This window comes from Ictalurus furcatus, chromosome 24 (genome assembly GCF_023375685.1).
Source record: "Ictalurus furcatus strain D&B chromosome 24, Billie_1.0, whole genome shotgun sequence".
In the NCBI taxonomy this organism is placed as follows: Eukaryota; Metazoa; Chordata; class Actinopteri; order Siluriformes; family Ictaluridae; genus Ictalurus; species Ictalurus furcatus.
In genome coordinates this window covers 14,083,088-14,098,919 of record NC_071278.1, presented here as the reverse complement: position 1 = coordinate 14,098,919, position 15,832 = coordinate 14,083,088, and the positions used below count along the sequence as shown (strand labels likewise).

General features: G+C 37.6%; 2 protein-coding genes across 3 annotated transcripts; both read right to left on the bottom strand.

Annotated features, from left to right (window-relative positions):
• Positions 1-47: 47 nt before the first annotated feature.
• vps45 (vacuolar protein sorting 45 homolog) lies at positions 48-11,631 on the bottom strand. Its single transcript, XM_053613143.1, has 15 exons — positions 11,241-11,631; positions 10,887-11,021; positions 7,570-7,630; positions 7,374-7,453; positions 7,175-7,243; positions 6,793-6,930; positions 6,148-6,258; positions 5,682-5,816; positions 5,355-5,468; positions 4,616-4,783; positions 4,236-4,394; positions 3,978-4,085; positions 3,668-3,789; positions 2,468-2,599; positions 48-1,674 (listed from the first exon to the last, which is right to left on the bottom strand). The coding sequence occupies exons 1-15, from the start codon at positions 11,331-11,333 to the stop codon at positions 1,584-1,586; spliced, it is 1,716 nt and encodes a 571-aa protein (XP_053469118.1). The 5' UTR covers positions 11,334-11,631; the 3' UTR covers positions 48-1,583.
• Positions 11,632-11,994: 363 nt separating this feature from the next.
• On the bottom strand, positions 11,995-15,273 carry zgc:153441 (retinol-DH_like_SDR_c domain-containing protein). Of its 2 annotated transcripts, XM_053613145.1 has the most exons (7): positions 14,914-15,273; positions 14,372-14,506; positions 14,055-14,246; positions 13,352-13,513; positions 13,046-13,165; positions 12,707-12,911; positions 11,995-12,323 (listed from the first exon to the last, which is right to left on the bottom strand). In XM_053613145.1, exons 1-7 carry the CDS (start codon positions 15,005-15,007, stop codon positions 12,218-12,220), a joined length of 1,014 nt encoding a protein of 337 aa, XP_053469120.1. In that variant the 5' UTR covers positions 15,008-15,273; the 3' UTR covers positions 11,995-12,217. The 2 variants fall into 2 exon arrangements, with proteins under 2 accessions (XP_053469120.1, XP_053469119.1); XM_053613144.1 differs by lacking the exon at positions 14,914-15,273 and having other exon boundaries at positions 14,372-14,708.
• Positions 15,274-15,832: the final 559 nt, after the last annotated feature.

Genomic DNA, 15,832 nt, shown 5'->3' with positions numbered 1-15,832 from the left:
GCAGGACTATACCCTGGATGGGATGCCATACGTTCACTCACTAGGGGCAATTTAGAATCACCAATCAATCCACCCATGTTTTTGGTAAGTAGAAAGAAACTGGAGAACCCAGAGGAAACCCACATGTACAGAAGGGAATATGTGAAACTCCACACAGACATACATATGTTAAGCAATGAATTGGGGACCCTTGTACTGTGAGCCAGGAACACTATCTACTGCACCACTGCTCCCATTTTCCCTTGATTTACATCATTAATTTTATTTTGATCACAAACAGGCTTATATACTGAAACAGATTTCATAGAAATGAACCTAGTAGCAGTGGCACTTTTAATCAGAAATATAGAATGTTAATGCCGGAGTCTACAAGTATTGGTGATTCATTCACATGTGTTTTGATTCATATGCAGTTCTAATAAGTGAAGTGTTAAGAAGTCTACAAAATAACACTTCCCTTAATAATATGAAAATGTGGAAAGAAAGAAAAAATTCATAGGAAAAATCTCACACAAGTTCAATGATTACCAATACTGTCATTTTGGTTTATTAAACTTAATTTAAAATATTCATTCTTCAGAATATCTTTAAAGTATATCACACTGTATATCTGCAAAGAGAAATCAAAAGAGTAAACAAAACATATATGTGATTCAGAATAGGCAGAAACAGTCTGCATTCATGACCTTACATTAAGAATCTCCTTAAGTGCAAATGCCCATGTGTCCATTCAGTAATTTTCTGAATGTCATCAATGATAGACCATGTATGTCACATACAAATCTAATGAAATCAATTAAATAGTTTTAATCACATAATAGCTAAAGGTTATTGGTGGCTGAGAAAGTTTGTAGTCAATAATAAAAAGCCCATCATATGCATTAGAAAGTATGTAAGTATACATAACCATTACACTATTACAGAAATAAGCTGTTTAATAAATTACACCAGTATCACATATGCATACAGTTACTTTTTTAAAAACATGTTTGTAGTTAAGGTCCAGTTTTGACTCTGAAGGGAGAAAATGTATCTCTGTGCAGATGGGTATTATAAACAATAATGTGAAATGTATATCAGTACATATGGACATAAGAGACTGTTATAATGTGGGTTACACCAACATGGAGACAGACCGCTCTGATAGGTCCTGTCATATTACATTAGCTGCAGTCAGTCCATTAAAAGACACAGCCGATCTATAGATGCCTCTAAATTTAGTTTTTACAGGAAGAACCTTATTTATATACAGCAGATCAGACACAACATACCGGCTGTACAGTCAGGTTTTGGGAGGGGCTGAGGGGGAGTGTTCTTGTTGTCATAATGCTGTCATAAGAAGTCATATTGACCACATTAACAAACATGACAGATCTTGAGTGTAACTCGCATGTACAAATCACTTTCTCTTGTTTTGGACACCAGGATCATATCATAGTTTTTCTTTGACTCACAATACAGTCTACTCCGGCCATTGGAGAGAGGAATGTTTGCACTGAGTGGGATGGTTACATGAAAGTAGCTTTCGGCTCTGAGCACACACAACACTATATTATATTAATAAGAGAACGACTGATGAGTGTTCAGCGCCTGGTTGGTGGACGTCCAGCTCCATGTGACACCCTGTCTCCCCCATGTCTCAAGCCAGCTGCTAATGTCACCTCCTCTAGGAAACTGTGAAAGAGGGAGGAGAAACATTACCATGTTTACACACAGTCAAATCAGCACTAACATACATACTAATCAATGTGCTTGGCGGTTCATCATATTTCTGCTATCATCTGGAACTCAACATCAAGTCTAGATAATAAAGAACTAGTTCATCTTAATCCTGGCCAACACATATTTCAGTTTATTCCTTGCTCTCATAAGGCAATCTTGTATCTCTGAGATGATATCTTTACAGAAGACTCGGACATTGTATATAAAATAGCAAAAATCTTTAAAATAAACAAACAAACAAACAAACAAACAAACAAACAAACAAGCAGTCTGAATACTTTCACAATAGTCAAAATATATAATACTACAGTACATACATATTATTACAGTAATATACTTTTTAAACAAATGCTGTTGGTACCGTGTGTAATCTTAATAACCTGTATGCTCTGTTATTTATTACATTTATACTGATATTGACTCCAGCACAGCACAAAGCCACAAATGAATATTATTAAGGCACAGTGCTGTCATTTACATGCCAAATAAAGATATATCTAGAATAAATCTAACTCTTATCTAATCTAATCTAGTCAGGCTGGGTAACTATGTTCTGAATGTTAAATGATGAATGAAGTCTCCTAATGAACAAGTGTAGATAGATGGATCCATATATGCACACTCATTGCATTTTAAATAACACAACTCATGGCTACCATAAAACTATCAAAACATAAAGATGATGCAAGTAAAATGTGAAGGGTTAGAAGTCAGAACAAGAGGTGAAGAATAAAAAGCTCCTGACCTCTTGGTGTTGTGAATGGTTGTTCCTCCAAGCACAATACGAACTCCTGGCATGGTGCGGTTCAGGTTGTACACAGTCAGTGCTTCTTCATACGTGGCTCCTCCGATGATGAACACAATGATGTCCTGTGGCCTGAATTGGAGGGATCCACAGTGTGTGACATACAATAACTACAGCAGTCTGCACTCATAAATGCATACAAGATGAATAAATATCAGCAGATTTTAAAAAGTATAGGTAATTTAATTAAAGTATTAAGGCCCTTGGAAATTTTCCAAATTTCTCTCTTTTTATTTTACACTTGCTGCAGTGTATTAATAGATAACTTAAAGCTAGATAACCTCTGCAGCTCTCCAGCTCCTCAGAGAATGTACAGTCATTAACAAATAATTACATAGCTGATAAGCTATACTCCAGGTTAAGATTTTCAGCCGCAATTTTCAATTTTCTGTCCATCATATGGATCATTAAAAGAAAGCATTAGAATATCTAGAGGCGGTGTTATCTACGTTCTCAAATTACATTTACAATATTTCTGCTATAAATATGTACTGTTAACCTTTAGTATTTAACTATTAAATGCCATACTTTTGCTCCCAAAACATTTTCAGCATGTTAAAACTCTAACGAGAAGAAACAATATGCTGGACTGTTGTTATAGTGATGTTAACAAGGCTTTTAGATTTCTCCTCCAAACTCTTTTTTGGTAAATCTGATTACTTATCACTTTTCCTTCAACCAACATCAATACACGCAGAGGACTAATAAACCCCAAAAACACATCATCTGGTGCTGGTCGGCTGGTCGGCTTTCTTTTATCACTGAGCAATCATATTGCAGCTCAGAATACACCTGATAACAACCAAGAGCCATCTCCTACTTACCATAGTTAGACTAAATGGTGAGAAAATAGTATCATCTTTATTACCGCCAAATTATAAATATTACAACGCTAGTTCATTAACCGGTAGAACGCAGTGTTGTGGTGATTGCAAGGTGAATTATATGAAACATCTAGTGGAAATACAGCTTTTGATGTATTCATGAGTCATTATGAGTCATTAGAGTGCTAAAGCTAAAGTCAAATTAAGCAGATTAGACATGCAAGACAGACCACAAAGAATCACAGCCATGAAGAAGAAAGGTTTAGCAAAGGTATATAATTGTCAGTGTATGTATCCGAGTATGTGCTGTATGAACCTGTCTCGCAGAGAACTCGGCCCGAGGTAGGGAAACTGACTGTCCTTCAAACGGCCTTTAATTAGCTGATCCAATGTGTCATGCAGCAGGGGCTGGTGCTGGGTATAGACATTCTCAACACCCTACACACACACACATAATTGTGTATTTTTGTCAGTAGAAGCGTACAGAGTGAGATACAAATATATACAGACAACCACTGGTTTACTCTGTGACAGTTTCACACAAACTCTCAGTAATCCATCAATAACTCTATGTCTAAAATGAGTTTGGAAGAACACTTATTGCCACTCAGTGAATAACTATGTACCTTGAGTCCTTTGAAAAACTGTTTGGTGATGGCCACAGCATCTGTAGGAGTAATGAGATCACTTCCTCTGACCCGTTTGCCTCCGTACTCGATCACAGCTTGTACCATCTGTTGTGTGGGAGGAAAAAGTAGAACTAGAATTTGCCAAAAAAATATTGCCATGACTCAGTTTAGCATACACTTGCCTTATTTACTAGCATGATTGCTGTTGCAGTGTAATAAACACATCAACAGAATCAGCATTTTATGAGTCATCACCTTGCGGTATTTTTCAGACACTCCTCTCCTGTTTAGTTCTTCCATGAGACTGGGCAGGATGCTGCTGCTGTGTCTCTCATAGCGCAGAGCATATAGCATCACCAGACGCACCGCATCAAGCTCCGTCAAACGTGGGTTCTGCAGCACACGCCGCACATACTGCAGGAACAGGGAAACACCTCAGCAAAGGTCCAAAGGACCAACCACAAATCCTTAAAACTCGAAACCAAAGCCAATAATGTCTTTATTCCTGTCTCTGTGCTCTTAGTTACCTTTGCTCCACTTTGGAGGAAACAGTCTAAGACTAAATAAAGCTGTGTGTTTTCACTTCAGCTTCAACTGTGAGGCATGTGTTAATGAGTGCGAGGTGTGCGAGGTACCTGCTGGGCGTTAGAGTGATCATTCTGGCATGCAAGCTCCTGCTCCACCTCAGATACCTCCATTAACTGCCTCTCACTGACTAGACGAGACAACTCGCCCACCACCGTCACATGCTTGGACACCGTGCCCGACATCTTCTTAAACTGCGGGTAGTTATCCACAAATGCCTGCAGACAGAGGGTGGGGGAGTATATATAAAATTTTGACATTGTAAATTTAAGTACTTACTAACTAAGCAGTAAACATGGAAATGTGGGTGGAGCCAGAAATGGAAAAAACTGAAGAAAATCGATTGATCAAACATAGTCACAGAATCAATTCAAACAATCAACATGTTGAGAAGAAAATACTAGCAAACCCAAATCACCTTTTTTTTTTTTTTTAACCAGACAGTATAGCACACTAATTTTAGTACTACTGTTACATTCCCATTGAGTACAATGGAAAACTGGGAAAAACAACATCACATAAAACTAAATGCTGAGTAAAAAGTAAATTAGACTTTAAACGTTCCTGCATAGTTGCTAATCTTGTAAGAGTTTACTGTTAACCTCCAGAGAACAAGTCCTACCTACTGTAATGAGATGGAAAAAAAGGACCCAGGTGTTCAACTGGGGAACCAATAGTTCTGGATTTAGAGGAGTAATGCTACAGTGCCAGTGGAAAATTGCTAATAAATAACTCTGCTTCAAGCTGAATCCAGAACTAAATAAACTTGACTTCACTCAATATCCTCACCTTCATGTCAGCAATGGACTCTAGTTTTTGTTGGTCCTTTGGCTTTTTCTTCTGAAAGTCCTCCATCAAGTTTTTAATGTTTGTTCCAATTTCACCAAAGTTCAGGTACAAGTTCTGTATCAGAGAAAGAGCGACAAGGAGGGATAGTTCATACCTCATTCCATGATATCTTTCTAGACAAAGATTAATAAAAAAATAAAAAGGATTAATTAATTTGAAAAATCTCCATTAACCCTAATTTGACTGGTCCAAAAAGTCCATGAAAATACGAACATGGACAACATTTTTATACACACAGCTTTGAGTATTAATTCCTGAGGTACCCACATTGGCATAGAATTCATCATTCTCTGCAGACAGCACCACCTCTCTCAGGTCTTTACTGATGCCAGGCACCCGGGACAGATCTATTCGGTTGTTGTTGAGGCCAAGAAGCTCATGAACCATAGCCTGATATGTCCACTAGAGGGGGGAAAATTACAGGCCAAGCATTCCGGTGTCAATTACTGTATCGAATTGCTGGACCAGGAAAAATTTTAAATATCAAAAAGGAAGAAACATTTGTTTAAGTAAACAAGAAATATAAGTATAATGAATGATTCTGGTTCCCCTGGGAAGGCAGTTCCATTAATAAAAGTATTAAACATTTAATATGAGCAGCATCATCTGAACATTGGGCTCTACTTCCATCCAGTGACCATAGCCAGGTTATACAAACTAAGCTATACTGTTTCATCGAAATGATTGATAGGTTAAAAACAAAGGCGAGACAAATCAAGAGATGAACTTTCACCTGGTTAAGAAGGGGTGTGATCGCATCATCACTTCGGTCCAGAATGAGCAGAAGAGGGGGAACTTCAGTTTTCCTGAAGTCAAATAGTTCATACTCCTTGCTGATGATTTGCTGCAGGATCAAAGACAAACGTAAAGCATATGATATATACAGTAATCATGTATGCCTTAAATATATAATGCAAATACAAATACATTTTAAAATGCTATTTACATTTGCTCTAATTGTGCAACATCCTGCAATTTATAATTAATAAGAAAGGAGTGAAGTGACAAATTGTAATTCACTTACAAAAGAAAACATGCTAAATCAACGTGTTACACTGTAAACAATAAACGATATAACATTGGCTCAGGCAGTAACTTGGAGCAGAGGAGTTAGAATGAATACATTATTCTCCGTTGTTACTTACAGATTTTAGGTTAACAACTTTATGTTATTTTGGATGAAACTAGATTTGAAAATCTTACTGCACCAATATATTTTCAAAGTAACGCCCTCATTGCATCACTTCACTCATGTCAACACAGGACCTTTCATTTCTGACAACCATGATAGCAACTGGATGAAAACTAAAAAAATTAGCCTACACTCAACAGAATGTGAAATACATGGGAGGAATGTCTGTAAGAACATACATCATACCTTAACACTTTCAGCCAGTCTCTTGGTCATGTCAGAGGAGAGCTGGTAACGAATCATGGGACATTTCTTTAAGGCCAACAGCACAGAGGTCAAACCTTGAGTGACACGTGGAAGAACACTGGGATCCCAACTGCGACCCTGAGCCAAACCACATAAACACACCTCATGGATCAAAAACAATGCAGAACTTAAAATAAAGGAGAAAACGTTTCACTAAATTAACAATAAAATGTTAAAGAGCTTTTTTTTCCCCGTATTGATTCTTATTGATGTTGAAACTAAACAATGAAACTCAGCTTCTTTAGTGTCTTGCATGTACTTTTTACTACACATTACTGAAAATAAGGCATACAACAGGACTACAATAGCCCAGGTTTCCTACCCTGGATACTCCTTGTAGATTGAGGGAGAAAAGATGAGGATTCACAGCGATGAAGTCTCCATAAAACTCCTACAACATTAATTTATCACAGTGATTGTCACAGTGATCTGTTAACCACAACTTATAAGGAGAATTGAAAAGATAATGATATAAATGTGTATGACCATATGTTCAGTCAGACAGACACAAACTTACAGACCTGCACATCTGCAACAACCTCCTGCTCATCAGCTTCTGCCAAGGCCTTCACTTCACTCTTACTGATGACATTGCTGAAAACTAGATGAAGCAAATCACAATGGTGTGAGAGCAGAGTGCTGCTGTTGGAATAACACAATCTGTATATGGAAACATGGGCTAGACAATTTTTTTTCCAAGTCAGTGCCATTACTCACAGATAAAGTAGACGCTATATTTGGGACGTCGCAGCTCCTGAATCAGATTCTCTACATTATCCTAAACACATCAAATTTTGTTAAAAGCAATTAATAAATGTCTGATCATGCCATATCCTTACAGGCTCATATAAAGTTAATATATAATAATTGCACACTCTACCTATGTGTGTGTATGTACATTATATTATATATATATATATATATATATATATATATATATATATATATATATATATATATATATATATATAATATAATGTACTATATATATATATATATATATATATATATATATATATATATATATATATATATACACACACACACAGTATCTCACAAAAGTGAGTACACCCCTCACATTTTTGTAAATATTTGATTATATCTTTTCATGTGACAACACTGAAGAAATGACACTTTGCTACAATGTAAAGTAGTGAGTATACAGCTTGTGTAACAGTGTAAATTTGCTGTCACCTCAAAATAACTCAACACACAGCCATTAATGTCTAAACCGCTGGCAACAAAAGGGAGTACACTTTTGTGTACCTCATGGCAAAGAACTCTGAGGATCTGAAAAAAAGAATTGCTGCTCTACATAAAGATGGCCTAGGTTATAAGAAGATTGCCAAGGTCCTGACACTGAGCTGCAGCACGGTGGCCAAGACCATACACGGTTTAACAGGACAGGTTCCACTCAGAACAGGCCTCGCCATGGTCGACCAAAGAAGTTGAGTGCACGTGCTCAGCATCATATCCAGAGGTTGTCTTTGGGAAATAGACGCATGAGTGCTGCCAGCATTGCTGCAGAGGTTGAAGGGGTGGGGGGTCAGCCTGTCAGTGCTCAGACCATACGCCGCACACTGCATCAAATTGGTCTGCATGGCTGTCGTCCCAGAAGGAAGCCTCTTCTAAAGATGATGCACAAGAAAGCCCGCAAAGACAAGCAGACTAAGGACATGGATTACTGGAACCATGTCCTGTGGTCTGATGAGACCAAGATAAACTTCAGATGGTGTCAAGCGTGTGTGGCGGCAACCAGGTGAGGAGTACAAAGACAAGTGTGTCTTGCCTACAGTCAAGCATGGTGGTGGGAGTGTCATGGTCTGGGGCTGCATGAGTGCTGCCGGCACTGGGAAGCTACAGTTCATTGAGGGAACCATAGAATACCAACATGTACTGTGACATACTGAAGCAGAACATGATCCCCTCCCTTCAGAGACTGGGCCGCAGGGCAGTATTCCAGTATGATAACGACCCCAAACACAACTCCAAGATAACCACTGCCTTGCTAAAGAAGCTGAGGGTGAAGGTGATGGACTGGCCAAGCATGTCTCCAGACCTAAACCCTATTGAGCATCTGTGGGACATCCTCAAACGGAATGTGGAGGAGCACAAGGTCTCTAACATCCACCAGCTCCGTGATGTCATCATGGAGGAGTGGAAGAGGACTCCAGTGGCAACCTGTGAAGCTCTGGTGAACTCCATGCCCAAGAGGGTTAAGGCAGTAATGGAAAATAATACTGAAAAATATTGACACTTTGGGCCCAATTTGGACATTTTCACTTAGGGGTGTACTCACTTTTGTTGCCAACGGTTTAGACATTAATGGCTGTGTGTTGAGTTATTTTGAGGTGACAGCAAATTTACACTGTTACACAAGCTGTACACTCACTACTTTACATTGTAGCAAAGTGTCATTTCTTCAGTGTTGTCACATGAAAAGATATAATCAAATATTTACAAAAATGTGAGGCGTGTACTCACTTTTGTGAGATACTGTATATATATAATATATTCTGTATGGAGGAATGGTCTCAGATCCCTTGCCATGTATTCTCCAACCTCATCAGGCATTATAGGAGAAGACTCAGAGCTGTTATCTTGGCAAAGGGAGGTAGCACAAAATATTGATTAAAGGGGTGCCAATAATTGTGGCACACCTTTATTTAACAAAGATTTATTTATTTTTTATAAACCTGTGTTGTGTTTGCAAATTGTTTGATATCCATGAGAGCAGAGTATTTTTGTTAATTTTTTAACAAAAGATTAAACAATAAAAACAATTTTTCACAGCCTTCTTTGTTCATGTTTACCAAGGGCGCCAATATTAGTGAAGGGCACTGTATATACCGGTCTCCTTTGTAAACCCACCAAAACTAAATAGAGTTGGTAGTGTTGGATGGAACACTGACACATCGCTCAAAAGATACTCTGCATTATTATTGTTACCTATTTAGATCGCATTTTGTAATAGTAGATTGTAACCAAAAAGTAGTGCTCTCATAGGTTCCATGGTTTTATTGCTAACTCATCCAACAGTTCTGCATTTGTATTTGTTTGCGTTATTAATTTAGGCTACTTTATAAAATCATATTGTGAACTGAAGTGCACTTATTCATTCATTCATCTTAAAGGTTGCAGTGAATCCAGAGCCTATCCCAGAAACACTTGGCACGAAGTGGAAGGGAACCAGAGAACTCAAACAAAACCCATACACACATAAAGAGGACATGTGAAACTCCTGACAGACAATAACCCCAGCTCAGAATTGAACCAAGGACCCTGGAGCTGTGAGGTGGCAATGCAACTCACTACAAAACTGTGCAGTCTACTACATGCACTGCTTACTTATTCTATCTAATTATCACAAAACTGCAATGTGTGTTCTTATTTGTATAAGACTATATAATGTAGTCAATATATACACAGTAGTGTGAGAGTACACTGCCTTCAACGCTGAAGTGAACTTTTTCAGCCCCTGTGGCACCCTACACAAACACTAATGCTAGACAGCGTTAGCTACATGAGGATGAAGTTGATGATCCAGAAGCATCTGGAGCTTTTCTTTGAAGAAATTTGTCCATATTCTTTTGCTCTACACATGCATCGTCACACGCTAATTATTAGGATAAAACACACGCATATGTTATGCATACTGATGTTGACATGCTGCTGACAGGTCAGTGAGGGGGGTCGAGGGGGAGGGAATTATTATTTTATATATGATTATTATTATTGTCATTATTAATATTATGCGTGTGTGTGTCCGTCTTATTATTTCTGTGTCTGTGTTATTTCAGACATCAGATATTTATCATATATATTAAAAGTTTTATACACATTTTAGAAATGTTTGAAGGATTTTTACACGCCACCCCTGCTCTCCTCAGATGGCACCCTGGTCGGGAAACACTGCACTAATCCATGCAGTTCTCTCCAAGAACCCAGTCTAATACCACAGGTTTATACTCTGCACAGGTTAAATGATGTTAAGTATTCTCTACCACTAATAACCTGACTCAAAGCACAGGCACCTTGGTTGGTCTCAGGAAGCAGATGGCCTTCAGATGTTTCATGTTGTCACGGTTCTGTGAGTCTATCCGTTCAAACAGGTAGACCTCCTTTTGCAGGATCTCGGATTGTGTGTAAACCATACTCACAATGCTGGTCTATGGTCAGAAGAATAAAGCAAAGTGGTTGTAAATTAGGAATTCCTAATTACTGCCTGGACATCTAAGCATATTTTTAGCTAATCTTGTATAGAAGAAACATTTATGTCATGCAAGACAATAGTGCAAAAAGAATTGTCACTAGTAATTGTACCATTTGTAACCAAGAGCAATGGTATGGAGGTGTATAGGTCATATTATAGTAGATCATTTACATACCGTTTCTTTATCCATGAGCAAAACCTTCATTCCTGGTCCGCTGCTTTCTATCATTTTGGTGACATACTGTTTAACAGCTAAAGTCACGTTCATTTTGTCAACAATCCTTTACTGTGTCTATTTAACCGAAATTCCGACTGAATCTTTAGCCTTTGTAAATGGTGACTAGTTAACATATACTGCGTATCTGATGATTTTATTGGCAATGGATGAAAAACAATGTATCGCCCATGAAAGCGGATTACTTCCGGTTTACAGAACGAACTTTAAGGCTGATCTGAGATCTGCTAATAGAGAGTTCAGAGGAAAGAGTTCTGCAGAAATTCTCAACGTCACAACCGATCTGGATTCAGCTCACAGGCAAGCGAAAGGCTATCCCACAATGCAACGCGCCACTGTAGCGTAGAGTAAATAAAACGCCATTTTGTTAAGGTAGCAAAGCGATTATAAGGAGTCCAATCACCCTTGCTTAGAAATCCTCTTGCTGCGAGTAAAATGCTTTCAAGAATTCAAACCGCTTTTCAGTTGTATGCACACTAAAACACACTACTGAATCAGAACATAAAATCCATATTGTGTCTTTCTTTCATTATATGTATGTCATATAAACATTATTATTAATTACACAGTAGTGAATTGTTAATACATATATTAGTGACTTTAAAAATAAATAATAAAAAAAACATTTTAACCCCTTAAACTACAGATACAACTGTATACAATTATTTATTAGAAAGTATATTATTTAGTGACAAGTAGGATTCATTCAGAAACTATAGAGAAAATAATAGGAAAGGTATGTAGTTAAGACAGTGAGTCTGGACCCAATGACATGTCCAGGGAGTTTAATTTAACAAAATGTCACATTTTATGATGTTTTATAAAGTGTACAGTAAACATTAAACTAATTTAAAAGCATACACTGCAGGCATATGATGGTGATGGAAGATCACTGTTTCTTTGGACCCTGGCTGATGTCAATCCTCTTCTTTGTAGCCTACCAGTTGAGAACTCACATCCCAAAGTTTGACTGCAGCAAGGTCATCTTTAGCCTCTAGTGGTGGCTCCTTCAGCTGACAATCACTGATATAAACAATAATCGTATCATAATTGTGCCAAATTCCCTTTTTTACTTTTATTTTAGTCTCATTTGTGCACACATTTTCTTATCATTTTAATTATTATTAACCATTAATTCTTATAGCAAATTTTGCCTTCTGCAATATGCAGATGTCAAATTTTGTAATATAGTAAAATGATGCAAAAAAGAGCCCTAAATGAAATTTCTTTGTGCATGTATACTGATATGATGTGATATAATGCAAAGTGTTTTGTTATACAGCTCTCTAAATATATAGCAATGGAATAAGATCATAATGCAACTCATTCATATACTTGGCTTTATATACATTTTAAATAACACATTATCATACATTAGGTAATGCAGGACATTATCATAAATTCACCTAAAGTAGCAACCACTGTAGTTTTCCAGCCCCTCAGCAACAGCGCAGTAGATAGAGGTCTGAGCTCCCTGCTTAGGGGTCTTCATCAGGAGGAGGGCTGGAATGATTAAAAGGGTGCTGAGAACAGGGTGGCGTGTCTGTACATACCGGCCCAATTCAGTGTGGATCACTCCAGGGTGCAGTGCATACACTGTTACTCCGGAACCTGATCAAGACAAAAACAAGCCAAGCAAACGATATACACATATATAATTAATGAGTCAATATTTGAATACGTAACTGATATCTAGACATATTTAAAAATCACTATAAAATATGCAGGGGTCAGTGTGTTTAAACCTTTGGTCCGACGTGCTAGCTCTCTGGTGAAGAGCATGTTCGCAAGTTTGCTCTGCCTGTAGCTAATCAAGGAGTCATATGGTGTTTTGGTGAAGTTGAGATCATTAAAGTGGATCTTTCCTGGAGGATAAACAACTGAAATTAATCATTTAAACCTGCAGAATTTTTAGAAATAGAAGGTTGTTACATTTTTATGACAAGCAAAATAAATTTCCACAAACTACACAGGTGTATTGTAAGAGATATAATTTATTTTAAAACGAGTAGAAAAGTAATTGCAGGCTCAGTGTAACAGATAGGGCCTACCCCCTTTATGAGCAATGCTGGACACGTTGACTACACGGCTGGGGGCAGATGTCTTCAGCATGTCCAGGAGCAAAACAGTCAGGAGGAAATGGCCCAAATGATTGACAGCAAACTGAGTTTCATACCCATCCACTGTTAGACTGTGGGGACACATCATCACTCCTAACAGAGAACAATAACAGTGTGTGTGTGTGTGTGTGTGTGTGCATGTGTGTGTGTGTGTGTGTGTGTGTGTGTGTGCATGTGTGTGTGTGTGTGTGTGTGTGTGTGTGTGTGTGTGTCCTGTTACCAAATGTAGTACATCACTATTTCATTATTCACTCATATATATCAATCTTAATAACTACTAGAAATGACCCAGTCTTATAATATATAAGGATTTTTTTAAATCCACGTAAAATGTTAAATCCGTGTAAAACGTAATTAATAAAATAACAGGAATATTTAGACACTTAAAGTCTCACCTCACTTGGTTCAGTAACAACCATGAATTATTCAATATTACAGTGAAATTAATAAGAAATGTATGAAGTTACAAGAGGGAGGAATACAAGTGTGGACCTGCCAGTGTTTGAGTTTAAGGCGTTAATGAAAACCCTTCTGAAACATTTGCTCTTGTATATTGCACACATTAAAAAATTTACTTTGTATTAATAATGATGATACAAACATATTTTACTATATAATACTTGAATGGTCTCACCAGCATTGTTAATTAGTATGTCCAATCGGTCTTCTGTGGCGATGTATTCCTGTGCAAACTGTCGTACTGAGAAGAAGGAGGCCAAATCCAAATGCCGTACCACCACATTACCATTTCCTGTGGAGCAGCGTATCTCTTCTGCAGCCTTCTCTGCTCTTGAGAGGTCTCGACAAGCCATCACAACACGTGCTCCTAAAAGGTATCAGAGACCCAAGTGACTATTTCTCTCTCATATATACTGTAGCTCCTAACTACCATAAGGAAAAAAATAATAATGATTGCATGGTTGTAAAGGTGGTTATTAGATATGTTTTTACCTCTCTTAGCCATATCATGCGCTGTCTCTTTTCCAATGCCAGTGTTGGCACCAGTGATGACAACAGTCCTGCCATCTAATCGCACACAACTGTAGCAAACTCCTCCTGCAATCCACTTTCTCAACACAGCCAGACCTGTATTTCATATAACATGATTACACATTCACTCAGGTCTGACTTACCATGGTAGTTACTACTTGCATACAATAAATCTTCGACATAGTACCATTACTTATACAGAGTAGAATGGTTAATTGAATTACAGTAGAACTCAATGAATAATTCCTTGCACACTGAGTCACAAGGTCCATATGGAGCTATTTTTCTGGAGCTGCCTCACCAGATTAGCTCTAATAATCTCTTGAAAGTGGAAGATTTACCTTGAGAATTGAATAAACCCTTACAGTCAACAGTATTTAAATAATTTAATAGAGCCTAAATTGTTTACGGTGATCCTTTGTATGTCTCTTCCTGTGTGCTGGAGATTCAACACAACAACAAACTATAGTATGAAGTGACACGAGAATAAACATATAACTTACTAATAACTGTAGCTGCAGTTATTACCCCATATTTAGCCAGATGATTCAACGTCATTTCCTCCCACAGATGAGAAACAGCGATATATAGATTCATGTCATATGCAAAATGGAGATCTCAGTTTTGCCAGCCAACAGAAAGTTAACTTCCAAACACTTGCCTGCTCATTAAATGTGCCTTGCAAATTGTATTATTACAACCTTGCACAGAGTGTAAATACGACTAAGCACCTCCCACATGGGCAGGGTTAAGGTTTTATAAGCAGATTAGACTGAGATCATGTTAGGCGATATGGCTCAGGGTCATGCAAGAAAAGCAGTGGTGAAGAGCAAAAATACTGGTGGATTGGTGGATAATATATAATCAGGTCCTGTTAAGGCAAATGGACTGCATACATACTAGCAAAAAACACTTTATTAGGTATACCTACTTTGTATCTAAACCGATTGGTCATTTTATCAGGTGCACTTTCCCATTCAGGCTCACACTGTATTTATACAAGTAATATCTAATATTACCTTTAACATTACTAAATGAATGTCTGATTATTGATGTTCTTTTTGTAGTTACAGTCTAATGATGGACAGTGTAGAGGGTTACTGCTAGATTGTTTGTAGTTTGTTGTTTGCCAAACAGGCTACAGTTAGTTACTGTATACCTACAAATTAGTAAAAGAACCAATAAGTCTAGGTACAAGGTATACCTAATAAATGGGGCATTAAGCATAGATCAATGAGTATACACTCACTAACCAATTTATTAGGAATGCCTGTACACCTGCTCATTCATGCAATTATCCAATCAGCCAATCATGTGGTACCAGTGCAATGCATAAAATCAAGCAGATACAGGTCAAGAGCTAGGCGGTTGAAAACTAAAAAATTAAATTAAATTATTTTTTTTAAATAGCTGACTAGTCAG

What these genes read in the sequence shown, in the direction of transcription:
- zgc:153441 (XM_053613145.1), bottom strand. Translation starts at nt 15,007, where the DNA reads ATGAATCTATATATCGCTGTTTCTCATCTGTGGGAGGAAATGACGTTG. An exon ending in GCATGATATGGCTAAGAGAG is followed by an intron (nt 14,247 to 14,371) that starts GTAAAAACATAT and finishes GATACCTTTTAG; the next exon opens with GAGCACGTGTTGTGATGGCT. An exon ending in TACAGTGGTTGCTACTTTAG is followed by an intron (nt 12,324 to 12,706) that starts GTGAATTTATGA and finishes TGTTTATATCAG; the next exon opens with TGATTGTCAGCTGAAGGAGC.
- vps45 (XM_053613143.1), bottom strand. Translation starts at nt 11,333, where the DNA reads ATGAACGTGACTTTAGCTGTTAAACAGTATGTCACCAAAATGATAGAA. An exon ending in AGGTTGTTGCAGATGTGCAG is followed by an intron (nt 7,244 to 7,373) that starts GTCTGTAAGTTT and finishes TTAATGTTGTAG; the next exon opens with GAGTTTTATGGAGACTTCAT. An exon ending in CCGAGTTCTCTGCGAGACAG is followed by an intron (nt 2,600 to 3,667) that starts GTTCATACAGCA and finishes CCTCCAATTCAG; the next exon opens with GCCACAGGACATCATTGTGT.